The sequence below is a fragment of the Elephantulus edwardii genome, unplaced genomic scaffold, assembly GCF_000299155.1.
Source record: "Elephantulus edwardii isolate Elephantulus edwardi_28Jun2011 unplaced genomic scaffold, EleEdw1.0 scaffold00284, whole genome shotgun sequence".
Taxonomy (NCBI): Eukaryota; Metazoa; Chordata; class Mammalia; order Macroscelidea; family Macroscelididae; genus Elephantulus; species Elephantulus edwardii.
Genome location: NW_006400034.1, coordinates 2,763,844 through 2,779,541, shown reverse-complemented (window position 1 = coordinate 2,779,541; position 15,698 = coordinate 2,763,844). Strand labels below are relative to the sequence as shown.

General features: G+C 37.9%; 1 protein-coding gene across 1 annotated transcript; it reads left to right on the top strand.

Moving 5' to 3' along the window:
- Positions 1–7,939: 7,939 nt before the first annotated feature.
- Positions 7,940–8,896, top strand: LOC102876700 (olfactory receptor 5A2-like). Its single transcript, XM_006900475.1, has one exon. The coding sequence runs from the start codon at positions 7,940–7,942 to the stop codon at positions 8,894–8,896; it is 957 nt and encodes a 318-aa protein (XP_006900537.1).
- Positions 8,897–15,698: the final 6,802 nt, after the last annotated feature.

Here is a 15,698-nt window from a genome sequence, read left to right as displayed (position 1 = left end):
ACATTCATTCTGTAAGTCCGTGCTATTTGCTATCTTGTGAAAATAGTATTGAATTCTTTTTAATACTTTTGTACTTCATTATTTTGGCTTAATTTCTCCAACAGGTTTGCAGAGGTAATTAATTGTGCAGGAGGAGTTTGTCCATCCTTCTCCCATGGAGCGGCTGGTGGATCCAAACGGTCATAAGTAAGCGCTTCAAATTCTCTTCACTTTCAGCAAACAAGGTTATGTCATCTGCGTATCATAGGTTCTTCCTGAAGCTTCTTCCATCACTGATGCTTGGTTCTTCATATTTCACCTTCTTAAATCATTAGTTCAGCATGAGCATAAATATGGTGTAAAGATACAACCATTAGATATATCTTCCCTGATTTAAAACCATGCTGCATCCCCTTGTTATTGTCTACTGGCTTCCTCTTGTTCTATGTACATCCACATAGGGAGGTGGGTGTTCCAAGAACTTAGATCTGATGAGGATGTGGATGAGAGGTGACAGAAAAAGGTAATAAATGAGGTTTGGTTGCAGAAAGTGTCTCATCCCACAGAGAGCCGGTGCTCTCAATGCATGATACTCTCTTGGATAAAAAATATCTACCACGAGTACACAAAATAAGACAGTAATATGATCACCCACTTCAAGTTTAAATTTGGAAAAGCAGAGAATCAATTCTATTGATAATGATCACCCTCAAATTTGCATTCACATACATATGAAGTTAACCTTTTCACTGTGTAACACCAAAACATCCCAGGAAATTTGAACTAGTATTACTACTAAGGTATTAGATAAAAAGAACTTCAGTAATTTCTAAAGTAATATATTTTAAATTTAATATTACATGTTTAAAAGAAGACATTCTCACATTATGTTAGGACTGAAAGAGATTTATTGAAGGAAAGTCTTTCTTTTGGGGGAGCACAGAATCAAAAGCACAGTGTGCTCTTTCTGGGAACAAACTTGAGTGTGAGAATAAACAAAATTAGGCATGACTAATAAACGTTTCAAGAATACTTTCTTCATACCTCATTTTAGAAGACCATTTGTGTAAAACATTTTCTCATGGACAATGCAATTTTGTCTCACGCTTCCTAGAACATCTTGCACACAGGCTTTTCTTTCACTTTCCTGTTGCTGAGTTCTCAGAGTGATTTAGAGTAACTCTAAATTGAGAGCACTCCTTGAAGTCTTGCTAACCCATTCACCTCTTTTGATCAAAGGTCCCGTGGTGCATCTTGATCCCGTCACTATCAACAATGTAGTTTTTATTTTGCAAGGAACAAAGTGGTCATGGATCGGAGCCTTAGATTTATGTTTCTTCATCTTGCTAAGCTGAGAAGCCTCAATTCCAAGGTCAGTAGATTCTTACTGGAATTATGCTAACATATACAGCCAAATAAGTGGATGAGATTGACCTCAAACAAGAATCAACATGGAAAACATTAAAGAATAAGGTAGGGAAAAAGAAAAATTTCTATCATTAGTCTAAAAATTCTGATAGAACAGACTCATTTTCCTTAATGTACATGATTCTCTTCCCGGCCAAAGAAGTTTCAGCCTGGTTACCAAAAAAACAGAAAACATTTTATGCAGCATTTGGCCTAGTGGCAAGAAGCTGCCCTACAATCCTGAGGGGAAACCATTGGAGACCACCGGCTGCTCTGCAGGAGATGTATTGACCATCTCCTCTTGTGTGAGTTACTGACTCTGAAAACCTGCTGGAGGGTCTGCTATGGGTTTGTCCAACTCTATAGTACACAGCAACAACAACATTTCAGAAAAGACTAAGTAGCTGTTGGATTTTGTTTTGGTTTGGTTTAAGCAGTGCTGAGTAAGGGAATGAAAAGAATCATGCTTTTGTAATAGAAAACATAGCCAAGAATTCATACTCTTTAGTAATTAAATAGTAACAGCCACAAAAGTAAAAATAAAGCATAAGTTTTGCAGCTTTTAGTTAAGTATTCTTTTACTAAATCTTAATATCTTGTTCTATTTCTCCCGAGATTATTGCCAAGACACTGTAAAAGGTATTAAGCAATAATGAAGGCTCAGGTTTTTTTTAATTAAAATAAAATCAAAGGCTTTACATTATACAACTCTTGCAAGGGAGTTTAAGGGTTTCTATTGGGCTACCCTGCCATCTGCAATGTCATAACCAAATTGTTAACCAGTAATGTTGTTGTTGTGCTCCATGGAGTTGGAACCAACCCATACCTGACCCTTTAGCAGATTTTCAGATGGGAGGTGTTTGCCCATTCTTCTTCTGTGGAGCAGCTGATGGATTTGAACCACATGCCTTTGGGGTTGCAGCATAGCTTCTTATCACTAGGCCACCCCAGCTCCCCATTTTGATTAATAATCACATATTGTTGCTGTGTATTATTGAGTCAGAACCAACCCATAGCTAACCCTCCAGCAGGTTTTTCAGAGGCAGTTAATTGCACAGGAGGAGACTGCCCGTCCTTCTCCTATGGAGCAGCTGGTGGCCTCGAACTGTGTGCCTTTGAGATTGCAGCGCAGCTCCTTGCCACCAGATTTGAGCATGTAGTTTCAAGCTACAGAAAACCATATCAGGGTAAAAAGACCAAGAGAAATACTGATCCTGCTTTTGATTTTTAAGCTATAGAGGGTGTCAATTGCTCAAATTATTTTAAAGACTATTTCTCTCTTTTATGGTAAGTTGTTGTTTGGTGTCATTAAGTCACTTTAACTCACAGCAACTCTATGAACAACAATCAGAACCTTGTCCCATCCTACCCAATCCTTAGAACTCCATCCTGCTAGACTCCATTGTTAGAATCACTGCGTCAGTCCATCTGGCTGAGACTCTAGCTGACCCTCTTGGCTTTACCAGCATGATGTCTTTTTCCAAGGACTGGTCTCTCCTGGTCTCTCACATGCCTAAAGGATGTCAGATGAATCTCACCATCTTTAAGAAGCACCCTGATTGCACATCGTTTAAGACACAATCGTTTGTTCTTTTGGTAGCCCATGATACACTCAGAGCATTTTGCCAATGTCATCTTTCAAACGGGTTGGTTCTTCATTCTTCTTTTCCATTCATTGCCCAACTTTCAGTGGCTTATGAAACAATTGATAGTACTCTGACTTCGATCAGACACTCCTTATTCTTTAAACTGATATTTGTGCTCTTTAACACTTTAAAGAGGACCTTGACAAGAGATGTGCACAATGCAACATATCTTAAAACTTCTTTTTTTAAAACATTTTTATTGACATTTTACTGAAAGCTTATAGAGACTTTGGATTTCAATTCATTCACTGTTGCCCATTTTCCTCCATGCCCAGCCCTCCCCCCAAGTTTGCTTTTCTCTTTAAAAAGTAAAAATAAAAAATAAAATTATTGTTGTATAATCTCACCTGCCCTTCCCCCGGCCCCCAGTCCACTCCACTATGCACCTCTTATTCTGGACTCTTGTCATGAAAATAATAACCGAACATGTATTCCTTTTAAAGAGTTCTCTCCCTCATCTGTTTCAATGAAGAATATATTGTTTATCCCCTCTTGAAAGTCCTGCTTTACAGCAGTGGCTTTATGCAGTACTTGTCCTTTAATGTCAGTCTGGTTTTACAACAGTGGCATTATGAAGTATTTGTCCTTTTGTTTCTGAGATATTTCAATCAGCATAATGTCCTCCAGGGTCACCCATTTTGTGTAATATTTCATGAGTTCCTTGTTTTTCAATGCACTATAGTATTCCATTGTGCAGCTTCTCTATCCATTTGTTTGTTGATGGGCACGTGGGTTGTTTTCAACTATTTGCAATTGTGAACAAGCAGCAGTATGGGTGTGCATATTTCTGCTTGGGTAGCAGTTCTGGTTTCTTTAGTTCTGGTTTCAGAAGTGGAATTGCTGAGTCAAATGGTATTTCTATTTCTAACTTTTTTTTTTTTTTAGAAAATGTATACTGTATTTAGTATGAATAGGTTTGAGCATCTTCTTTTTGTAATTTCCAACTGTGTTCCTTAGTGGTTGCGCCATTTTATACTCCCAACAACAGTGAATAAGGGTTCCAGTTTCTCCATAGTGTCACCAGCATTTATTGTTTTCTCTTCTTTAAATTTTGCTATTCTTACTGGGGTGAGATGATATAGTGCCGGGTGTGTCAGAGGCAGTGAGATTGGCACAGGATAGAGCACGGTTTAGGGCTGTTGTACACAGGGTCGCTATGAGTCGCAAATGACTCGACGGCACATAATAACAACAACAACATCTCTTTTAGAGCTAGGTATTTTGAACATTTCATGTATTTGTTCACCACCTGAATGTCGTCTTTGGTGAAGTGTCTGTTCATATCCTGTGCCTGTTTTACAATTGAGTTGCTTACCTTTATCTTGTGATGCTCCAGTATTCTATAAATTCTAAATATAAGTCCTTTATCAGACCTGTTATTACCAAATATTTTCCCCCAGTCTGTGGCTTCCCTTTTTACCCTGTTGGGGAAGTTTTTGGATGTGCATAGGGATTTGATTCTTAGAAGATCCCATTCATCTATTTTATCCTCTCCTGGTTGTAGGTTTTTCAGGATGCTTGGAATACTGTTTATGTTGTGGATTAGGGCTTCTAGGTTTTTTCCAAGCTTTTCCTAATGAAGCTGATAGTTCTTGATTTTAGTCTTAGGTCTTTGATCCACTTTGAGTTGCTTTTTGTGTACGGAGTGAGGTGTGGATCTTGCTTGAGTTTTACGCAGATAGTTTCCCAATTTTGCCAACATCATTTGTTAAATAGGCAATCACTTCCCCATTTAACTGATCTTGTCTCCTTGTCAAAAACCAGTTGTCCATAGATAGATAGACTGATTTCTGGATTCTCAATTCTATTCCATTGATCTGTCTGTCACTATACCATTATCACGCAGTCTTGACCACCATGGCCGTGTAGTTGGATTTGAAATCAGGGAGTGAGATACCTCCAACCTTGTTTCTCTTTTTAAGGATTTCTTTGTTTCTTTGGTGCTTTTTTCCATTCCAAATGAAATTGGAGATTGCCTTTTCCATCTTGTTGAAGCCTGGAATTGGTATTTGCGTTGGGATTGCATTGAACATGTAAATTACCTTTGCTAATATTGTCATTTTCGTAATATTGAGTCTTTCTATCCATAAGCAAGGTATATTCTTCCATTTCTCCAGCTCTCTTTTTGTTTCTTGTAGTAATGTTTTGAAATTTTCTTTGAATAGATCCTTTGTGCTTCTGGTTAGATTTACTCCCAAGTATTTAATCTTGTGATTAGCTATTGAGATGGGTATTGATTTTCTTAGCATTAGTTCTGTATTCTCTTTGTAACTGTAGAGAAATCCAGTTGATTTTTGTATGTTGATCTTGCTGAATTTGTCAACTATGTCCACTTGTTTTGTGGTTGAGTCTTTATGGTTTTCTAAGTATACTATCAATATCATCTGCATAGGGTGATAATTTTACCTCCTCTTTGCCAATTTGGATACCTCTGATTTCCTTCTCTTGTCTTTTGCTATCACTAAGACTTCCAATACAATATTGAATAGGAGAGGTGATAGTGAGCATCCTTGTCTAGTTCCTGTTCTCAAAAGGAATGCTTTTAATCTCTCCAATGAGAACAATGTTGGTTCTCGGTTGCATATATACTTGTTACTATGTTCTCGGTTGCATATATACTTGTTACTCTAATCTTATTTGGTTGAGTGTTTTAATCAGGAAAGGGTGTTGGATTTTGTCAAAGGCCTTTTCTGCATCAATTGATAGGATCATGTGGTTCTTGTTCTTTGCTTTGTTAATGGGATGAATTACACTGATTTTTTTAAAATGTTGATCCATCCATGCATACCTGTTGATGAATCCAGCTTGATCATGGTTAGTTATATTTTTAATGTATCTTTGGATTCTATTGGCCAGGAACTTATTCAGGATTTTTGTATCTATGTTCATAAGATATATTGGCCTGTAGTTTTCTATTTTGGTAGTGCCTTTACCTGGCTTTGGTATAAAGGATATGTTGACCTCACAAAATAAGTCTGGGAGAATTCCATATTTTTCTATTTTCTGAAATAGTTCCTGTGTTCCTCCATCATGTTGACAGCATCTGAAACATTGGACCTCATATTTTGGATCATGGTTTCTTGTTTCTTGTTTTCCAGTGCCTTTAATGCCTCATTTGTTTTCTCTACATTGTTTTGGACTTTTTTTTTTTTTAAGCGCCTCCTGGTTTTTTCTTGCAGTGTCCTATAATTCAAGTTTGTCTTTCAGTCATTGAAAATATTCAATCATTGCTCTTTTAAATTCTGTTTCAGAAAGTTTCATCAGACTTTCTGGCTTCAGGAAATCCATTGATATTGTGTCACTTTGGGGGGGTGACATCTTGCTTTGCACTTGTGTAGGCTGTGAGTAGACTGCTTACTATGTGACATTGCTGTGGTAGAGTTATTCATGCCTGAGTCAATGATAGGTTCTTGATCTGGAGTCACTACTTCAGAAGAGGTTGGAGCAGCTACCCTGCCTGCGTTTCTTTCTTTACTTCTGACCCAAGTGAAGTCTCTGTTCAATGCCTCCTCTGTCAGATCATTGTTATAGCTAAATCAGACAAAGGCACTGTGGATTAAAGTAGTTAGTTGACTGGATGTGAGGAGATGCAATATGGCACAGGGCAGGCATGGGCATGGGATGGGCACACACATAAATGCAATGGGCTTGCATGCAGGTACTAGCTGAGTGGGAACACACAGCGACCTCATTCAAGTCCCAGCTGTGCTGCTCGTGGTCCAGCAGTGCTCATTGTCTGGTGGGGGGTTACAATCTGCCCATCTTTTAACTTCTTGATGGCTGCTACCATAGGTTTTTATTGTGGATCCAAGTAAAATTAAATATTTGTCAACTTGAATCATTTCTCCATCTCTCATGATGTTGCTTGCAGGTTCAATAGTAAAGATTTTTCTTTCCTTGGTGTTGAGATGTAATCCTTAATAAAGGCTATAGTCCTTAATTTTCTGCAGCAAGCATTTTAAGTCCCTATAACTTCTAGCAAGAAAGTTGCATCATCTCTGCAGTTCAAGTTGTTCATTAATCTTCTACTCTTGATGCCACATTCTTCTTTATGCACAAACTCCCCAGCAGAAGTCTCTAAAGTCAAAGTCTCTAAATTATACTTCCAGATGATTGAAAAATCCATAAACACTGTATGCAAATATGAGAAACAGTGTGTATTGTTAGATAAAGGAACCTGAATGTCCATGGATCTTCAAAAGGGCAAAGAAGATCAACAATTACCCTTTTGGACAACAGAATTCTTATTTCTATTTTGATGAAAGGAAAATCTGTAAGAGAAAGAAAGGAAGTTCGATATCCCTCTAAACCTCTGTCTATTTATTTCTCAGGAGGCTTCCAAGAGTTTCTATGTCACATTCATTTTCAAGTGTTCCTCTTGCTTCTAAGTGACTCTTTACACCATCCTGCTAAGATCTCTACAGGTATCATTAAACAGAAAGGATCTTTTAGAAGTGTTGAGAGTGGCTAAATGTCAACTGATTAAAACCAGGTTCACAAGAGGATTTTAAATTGGACTTACTTCTGGTTTCTTGATGTGCATATGAAAAAGGAGAATCTCACCACATGAATGAATGGCACTATTTTCTTAATTTGGCCCACTTCCAAATCTCACATATTTGCAAAATATACCATGGGAAAATAGGAAAAAAGATACTTTAGGAGAAAATGTACTAATAATGTCTATTAATTGTCCTTTCTCCCCCCAAAGAAAACCAGATAATATAAACTCAAGATGGACAACATTAATGAATGAAGGTAAGGTTGATGATTATACTTGAAATGTGATTTCATTGTCTCAAAATGGGTAAATTAGTGCTATTTAGGCAGGTAATTGACTGGGGCAAAAATGACCCCTTTTTGTTTTCTGGAAACAAAGCTATATTTCTCTTGTCTATTTTTAGCAGATGGTATCAAGCAAGTCCATGGAAAGGAATAGAAACCACTCTTCTGTGACCATGTTTATTCTTCAGGGTCTCTCAGAAAACAAAGACCTGCAGCTTATTCTCTTTCCAGTCTTCCTAGGAGTCTACCTTGTGACCCTTGTCTGGAACCTAGTTCTCATCCTCCTAATCAGGATGGACTCCCACCTGCACGTACCCATGTACTTTTTTCTCAGTGTCCTGTCATTTATAGACATCTGCTATTCTTCTTCAATCAGCCCAAGGATGCTTTCAGACCTTCTGAGAAAGGAAAAAACTATTTCCTTTGTGGCCTGTGCTACTCAGTATTTCGTTACAGCCTGGATGGGTTTGAGTGAGTGCTGCCTCTTGGCTGTCATGGCCTGTGACAGATATGTTGCCATTGGTCACCCTCTGCAGTATTCAGTCATCATGGCTCCTGATCTCTGTGGAAAGATGGTTGCTGGGGCGTTTGTAGGCGGTTTCCTTGGTAGCATAGCTCATACAGTCCCTTGCTTCAGTCTTTACTACTGTGGACCAAATATCGTCCAACATTTCTTCTGTGATTTGCCCCAGGTTCTGTCCTTGGCTTGCTCCAAAACTTTCACCAGCCAAGTGACTCTTCTGGCAGGTATTTTCATTGCCTTTGGGTCTTTGCTTGTGATCCTCTTTTCCTATGGTTTCATTGCTGCTGCTATCCTGAAGATGTCCTCAGGCAAAGGTAGTTCCAAGGCCTTCAGCACCTGTGCCTCCCACCTGGCGGCTGTGACTTTGTACTACGGCACAGCTCTCTCTGTGTACATGCAACCCAAGTCTAGTCATTCCATGAATAAAGATAAGACGTTGTCAGTTTTCTATGTCATCATGATCCCCATGTTAAACCCTCTGATCTATAGTCTGAGGAATAAGGAGATCAAAGCGGGCCTCAAGAGGCTTATAAAGAGAGTAACAAGGTCAGTTTAGGGAGAATAATATTTGGGGAGTATTATTATCCCTTTCACGAAGATGGAGCTAAAAATCTTTTGTAGGTAACACACGTAAGTCAATAGTGAAAACGTGGCTTCCTTGTTTCTTGTGACATCATACTCTGCTGCCATCATCACGTCATCAGGCACAGTGACACTGAATAATGTTTTAAAAAATGAAATTTCCAAAATTAGAATCCAAGGAAGTAAAAAGTGATTGTGTTTGGTAGATAATCTAGTAGATATTATACATATGGAACTACACATAGCAAGAACCTGGTACGCTCAATACCATGGTCTCTCTTTCACATATTTTCTTCACTCGTTTGTTATTAATTGTGCAACATTTATTTGCATTCCAATAAAAATGAAATTAAAAAGAGTTTTAAAGAAATGCTTTTTATCATTCTGGTATAAACTGAGAGAGGAGAAAGGGGAGAGAGAGAGAGTGTGAGTTGGGGGGAGGAAGAGATGGAGAGAGATTGAGATTTAGGTGGACTTTCTTCCAAAAAATTTTGTTCTCTTCATTTACTTCTCCATCTAGTGGAAGAATGTGAATTGTGAGAAAAGATATGAGAGATATAAAGAGTAAGAGAGGAGGAGAGTATTTCAAGGTAGAGAATGTTTTAGAAGATTTATGAATATTAGAAAGAAGGTAGAGGTCAGTACGTCCTGGTCACTGGTAGCCCTGAGGGGTGCCACATGGTAGTACCTTGGAGACTGTGAAATAGCATCACAAATGACGACTTTCACGGTGCATATTAGCATGCAGGCCTTCAGTCCAGGAAATTTGAACTTTCTGCTGACTCTAGGGCCTTGAGTGTGACAAGGGAATAGTGGTGTCACAAGACTCAAGTGTGCTTTGAAGAGTTAGATTCCAAAGGGAATAGCAAAATATTGAAGAAAGATATTTCTATCAGATTAGATCTTAGGGACTGAGTTTTATACACATTATGTTAGTACTAGTGTAACAAATTACACTTCATATTACAAAGGCTTGAATTTCCTGTTCATATATGAAGTTTAAAAGGTAAGAAACTATAACCCTCACTTTACAGATAGCACATTTGAGCCTTGAAGTTTTCTAAAACTCTTCCTAGTGCAGACAAATGATACATCTCAAATGTTACCAAGTGTAATTTGTTTCACAAATGGTACATTTGACCAAACCCATTTTCTCCATTGATCTGTTACAGTGCCTAAACTCAGTGCCTAAACACAGTGCCTATACTCTTGGTCAAAACTATCCTAAGAAGTTGTTCAATTTAAAGGCTTAAATTATCAGTTTGTATTAGGGGAACCATATAAGTAGAACCTAACCAACCTTGTATCCAGGGAGGGCTAAGCCCCAAACCTGACTTGTATAATACCAATGACAATTGTATAATACTCTATGACAATTCTGCCTTTCCCTCTTAAAAGTGCCAAACAAATATGAGCCCTTTCTAAACTCAACACTTTCCCTGAACCTAACCTACAAATAAGAAAAGAAAAAAAATACCCCCCAAAATACAACCCCTCAATGCTGTTGAATTGGAACTGAACTCATAGTTGATCCTCCATTGAATTTCCAAAGCTGCAAACTGCATGAGAGAAGATGGCCCATCTTTCTCCTTTGGAACTGCTGCTGGTGGATTTGAATTGCCTGAAAGACCAAGTCTTGGTTTGGTAGCATAACTCCCTTATGGACTATACCAACAGGATTCTTTTCCTTGAAATGACATTTTTCTTACCTGTCACATGAAAAATTAAAGTTTGCTCATCAGCACAAAGTACTGAAGAGCAATGGTGTCTCTTTGGAGACTAACGTGCGCGTGATACAGGCCATGGTCATTGCTATTACATGTTATGCATCAGACAGTTGAACAATGACTAAGGAGGATAGAAGGAGAATTGATGCCTTTGAGCTGTGGTGCTGGAGAAGAGTATTGAGGGTACCATGGACTGCTAGGAAAACAAACAGATTCATTCTGGAAAGGGTCAAACCGGGCTGCTCCTTGGAGGCAAGGATTCTAGGGCTCCGTCTGACATACTTTGGACATGTTGCAAGGAGGGACAGGTCCTTGGAGAGGGACATCATGCTTGGTAGGGTAGAGGGACAGTGCAGAAGGGGAAGGCCCCCTATGAGGTGGATTGATTCAGTGATTGGGGTAATTGGAATGGGTGTGTTGGAGACGGTGCAATTGGCACAGGACAGAGCAGAGTTTAGGGCTGTTGTACACAGGGTCACTATGAGTCGCAAGCAACTTGACGGCACATAACAACAACAACAACAACATCAGCACAAAAATAGTAGTTACTTGAACCGACCCATTGCCATGCACTCAGTTTTGAGTTATGGAGACCTTCTAAAAATTTTGTCATCTCTCTCCTGGGAACAGCTAATGAATTTGAACTGTTGACCTTTGAGTAAGCCCAACAGGCAATACACTAGGTCAGCAGGGCTCCTCAGTAACCTATCAGCAAGAGTTTCCCTACTGACATGTGGGACCTTATTCCACATCTGCTTCATAGGAGCTGTTTACACCAATGTAAGATGTAGTTTGTTTTTTAGTTTTTAAAAAATTTTTATTTTTATATTGGTTTGCTTACAAAATTCATATACATCATGTTTTACACTATTCTTCATTCACATTGTGTTTCATACAATCATTCCCATTCATTATGGTTTATAAAATTAATCACCATTGGACTATGCCCATCATTATCCTGTCTTTTCAGGTCCCTGCCAGAGCTGTCCCATTGCCTTTACCCTCTCCCTCTACCCACCAAATTGTGCAATCCTGTGATTTTGACCCCCACCCATCGCCCCACTCTTCCCACTTTCCCCCCCTTGGATCCTCATACATATTTTACTACTTACCCTTTTAGTTTTATAATAATGGTTTTGGGAACTCTCATTCACTGTTGGTGGGATTGTAAAATGGGATAAGCACTCTGAAAAGGCAACTTGGAGTTTCCTCAAAAAGCTGAACATAGACTTTCTATATGACCAGCTATTCTGCTCCTTGGACTATGACGTTATTGTTGTTAAGTGCCATGGAGTTGGAGGCAACTCATAGTGACCCTATGAACGAAAGACCTGAACACCTGTATAACTGTCATCCTTTCTCCAGGTTTATAGGATTACCAGAGTCAAGCTATTGCAGAAATGGATGCCACTCCTGCTTCCAAACTTGTTTTAATTGGGAAGCTCCACTAAACACTGTCCACCATGGGTAACCATTCTCACATTTGACACATCAGTGTCACAGTGTTCAGCTTCATAGCAATCGCCAGTTATCTCTGTACAGCAAGTGGACATACAAGGGTTATACGACCTAGAAGAATGTTTCACCAAAAAACAAGAAAAGGCAGGCCTGAGAGTTGAGCATTAGAGTCACCCACCTTTGGCTTGGGAGCATGACCTAGGAATACACCCCAAGGAAATCAGAACTGAGGCACTAATAGAGAGTTGTACACCAGTGTTCAGAGCAGCATTATTCATAATCACAAGCACATGGAAAATGCCCAAATGTCCAACCATAACTGAATGGATTGAGAAATTGTGGTGCAGTCACACAATGAAATAGTGTATAGCACTCAGGAGCAATGATTTTGAAAATACTACATAACTTGGGAGAGACTAGAGAGCATTTTGCTGAGTGAACTAATTCATAAGCTTTTGTGATGATTAATTCAGGTCAGACATTTGAGAAAATGCACGTGTGCACCATAATTGAAATGCTTTGTGAACAAGAATATGTCATCTTTTGTAATCTATTGTTGGATTTTGTTCATAGGCATCTGTGTCATCTTGAAAATCTCTTAGCTTCTCTGTCCTCAAGTTTCTCCTTCAGAAATTGAGGACATTGGTGTAGATGACCCTTGAGTCATATACATGTTAAATGCCTCAAAAGTCATTAAGAAAAGTGGGAAATGGATCCAGCATGGACGTGGCAAAGTGTGGTATAAATCCAGCAGGGACAAAGATTCCATGACAACCATACACCAGAGATCATCACCTGGAGAGTTTCTCTCTCTAATTGACACATCTTCTTTGATTTTTACTCTTAACAAAAACATTTAAGAGGATGTTCAGATGTAGATCTTTCTCTTGCTGTGAAGAAGTGGACAGCCAGTTTCATGAACCAAAGCACAGATGCAGTTGGATCAACTGGAAAAAGTAATTTGAAAAGGAAAACAAAAATAAAAACCCACCACAAAACCAACCAAAACAAACTTTCTCTGACCTTTGACCAGATCTCTGTATTCTTGAGTTCTCTGGGTCAAGGTCAAAGGGAATGACTTGGCCTAAAGAGTCCTGTGGATTCTGCAAGACCTTCAATATCCATATAATTCTTCTAAAAGGATCTACCAGGAGCAAGGTTAATTAAACTCAGTCTCTCCCCTCCTTCAGCTGTTCTTTTTCCATCACTTTCACATCTCTTGCTTAACATTATTTTTCTGCCTTCTTTTCCTCCTTCTTCAAATTATCTAAGAATATTTGTTAACTTTCTAGCTTTGTAATAGTCAGTGAAAAGAATTGCCCTTGCATATAAAATTTCAGGTATTGGTCTTTGATGAAGTGAGTGTTTGAATTCTAGTCTGTAAATTTCTTCAGGATATGACCTTAAACTTTATTATCTTCTGTTTTTCACCTGTAGAAATGGAATAACGGGGAAACCATTGTAAAATTAAATGAGATAGTATCTGTTAAGCTTGATATATTGTAGAAGTTAGTGATAGAATACAGAATAAAAACAACAAGGGATTTCCTAAAATAAAAAAAAATATGCAGGTTTGTATTTCCCAAATTTCTCTGTTCTAAAGACCTTTAATTTTTTTTTTTTTTTACCCTTGGAAATCTACTTTGAGATAATAACAACCTAAATTCCATTTAAATACATGGCCCTGGCTCACCATTTCAGAATTACAAGACAACAAATGGAATCCCTATGTAGTGATTAAACTCCAGCTTCAGTCAAGGTACTTATGTATCAGTCTGTTAGGTCATTGGAATACTTTAAACAGTTCTTCATTGTTATCTTTGAAGTCCTTGGGGATCTGGAGATACCAGACAGGGGAACACAGATGCCAGAGATAAGCACTCCAAGCATAGGATGTACTGATATAACTGTCCCTTTTAACATCTTTCCTTACTTTGTTCTTTCACAAACATTCTTGGCTTTACCTGATTTTCTGCTGAGAGGATCAACCTCGGAAATGGACACTGTTGTTACCAATTCATTATTTTGATTCAGTGTTTTTATTAGTTAAGTTCACAGAGTAAAATTTCTAATTACTATTTACATCAATCACTGTTTCTTCTCCTAATTGTCTTGAGGTATGGTGGACCATGCAGAACAAGTTCATTAGAGAAAATGATGATATTCACAATTTCTTGCTTTTTCTGGTTTTGTCTCTTATTAAATCATAACAGGAGAAATTTTTATGGTTTATTTCACCGTAAATAAGATGCAAAGTTAACAACCACTCTTTTTTCAGAAATGGTGAGCTATATAGACTACATTTAATTGTGGTTGCCTCAGTTACATAAATATAATTAAAAAGAAATAAAAAAATATAAATATGAAATTATTTTAGGATGACTTGTTTACCAACTGTTTGAATTTCTTATCATAAGATTGGCCAATCATTTTGGGTTTCAGGGATATCATCTGTGAATTTGTATTTTGATGCCACTAATTCATTTGGGCTTACAAGAGAATTATAGTTTCAGCATTATATTCTAAGCATAACCAGAGGGAAAATTTCCAAGTTCAAAAAGTTGTAATTAAAATAGTGTAAAAATGATAAATTATTCTTTTACATTCTAAATTGAATGAAAGAACTATTTCTGTATTCAACATTTATATAATGTATGGTTGCACTTTCACTTTCGATATGCTTGGAATCAAATAATAAAGCATCTCAGCCAATCACTGCATAGTATAAAGTCAGCTTTAGTAGCTTGAGAGCTAATGAAACTCAGGCTTGCTGCTTTCAATGTGTAGAAGACCCTCCACTGGGCTCCCACGGCAGGACATCACATGGGAGAAGATTTTCCATCTTTCTCCTGAGGAACATCTGGTGGATTTGAACCACCAGAAAGATATGTTCTTTATGTTAACAATTCAAAGCATAATGGTGCATTAAAGGTGGTATCAGGAAATTACAGCCAGCTGATTAGAAGATAAAATAACTCAATAAGATAGAAATGAAAAGAATCACTTCTTAGAAATAATCTTGAGCCCGGGTATACAGACCATGTAACTTAAGCAATTTACAAAGAGTTCTTTGATTAGTATAAATTCTTCCTTTTATATCTTTTTAGAGAGAATGTATAATAATAATAATTTCTAAAGTTATCAAAATAATTATGATTTAGTTAATTACTATTAAAACGGTTGAGCTCTTGAATGTCAATGTTTGCACCAACTCCATGATATGGTAGCTATTATTAGTCTCATCTTGTTGTTGAGGTAATTTATAAACCAAAGCTGTTAAGGTGATTTCAAATAAAAGTGACTCCACAGGACAAATTAAAGCTACCCTTCTGGGTTTCTAAGGGTGTAATCATTGTCACTGCTTATCTCCATAGAGATGCTGGGGGTTTGAACTGCTGACCTTTCTGGTGGTAGTTGAGTACTGAGCCACTGCACCATGAAGGCTAATTCATTGAAATACACAGAGATTAAGAACTTCGTCAAGGTCATACAGCCAGCAGATGAAGTCAGTCGCATGGATCTTTTCTCTCTTGATGTTATCAAATCCCACTCTTAGCAAGTTTGTTCTGACTCTAATCCTCCAACATTACT

What these genes read in the sequence shown, in the direction of transcription:
- LOC102876700 (XM_006900475.1), top strand. Translation starts at nt 7,940, where the DNA reads ATGGTATCAAGCAAGTCCATGGAAAGGAATAGAAACCACTCTTCTGTG.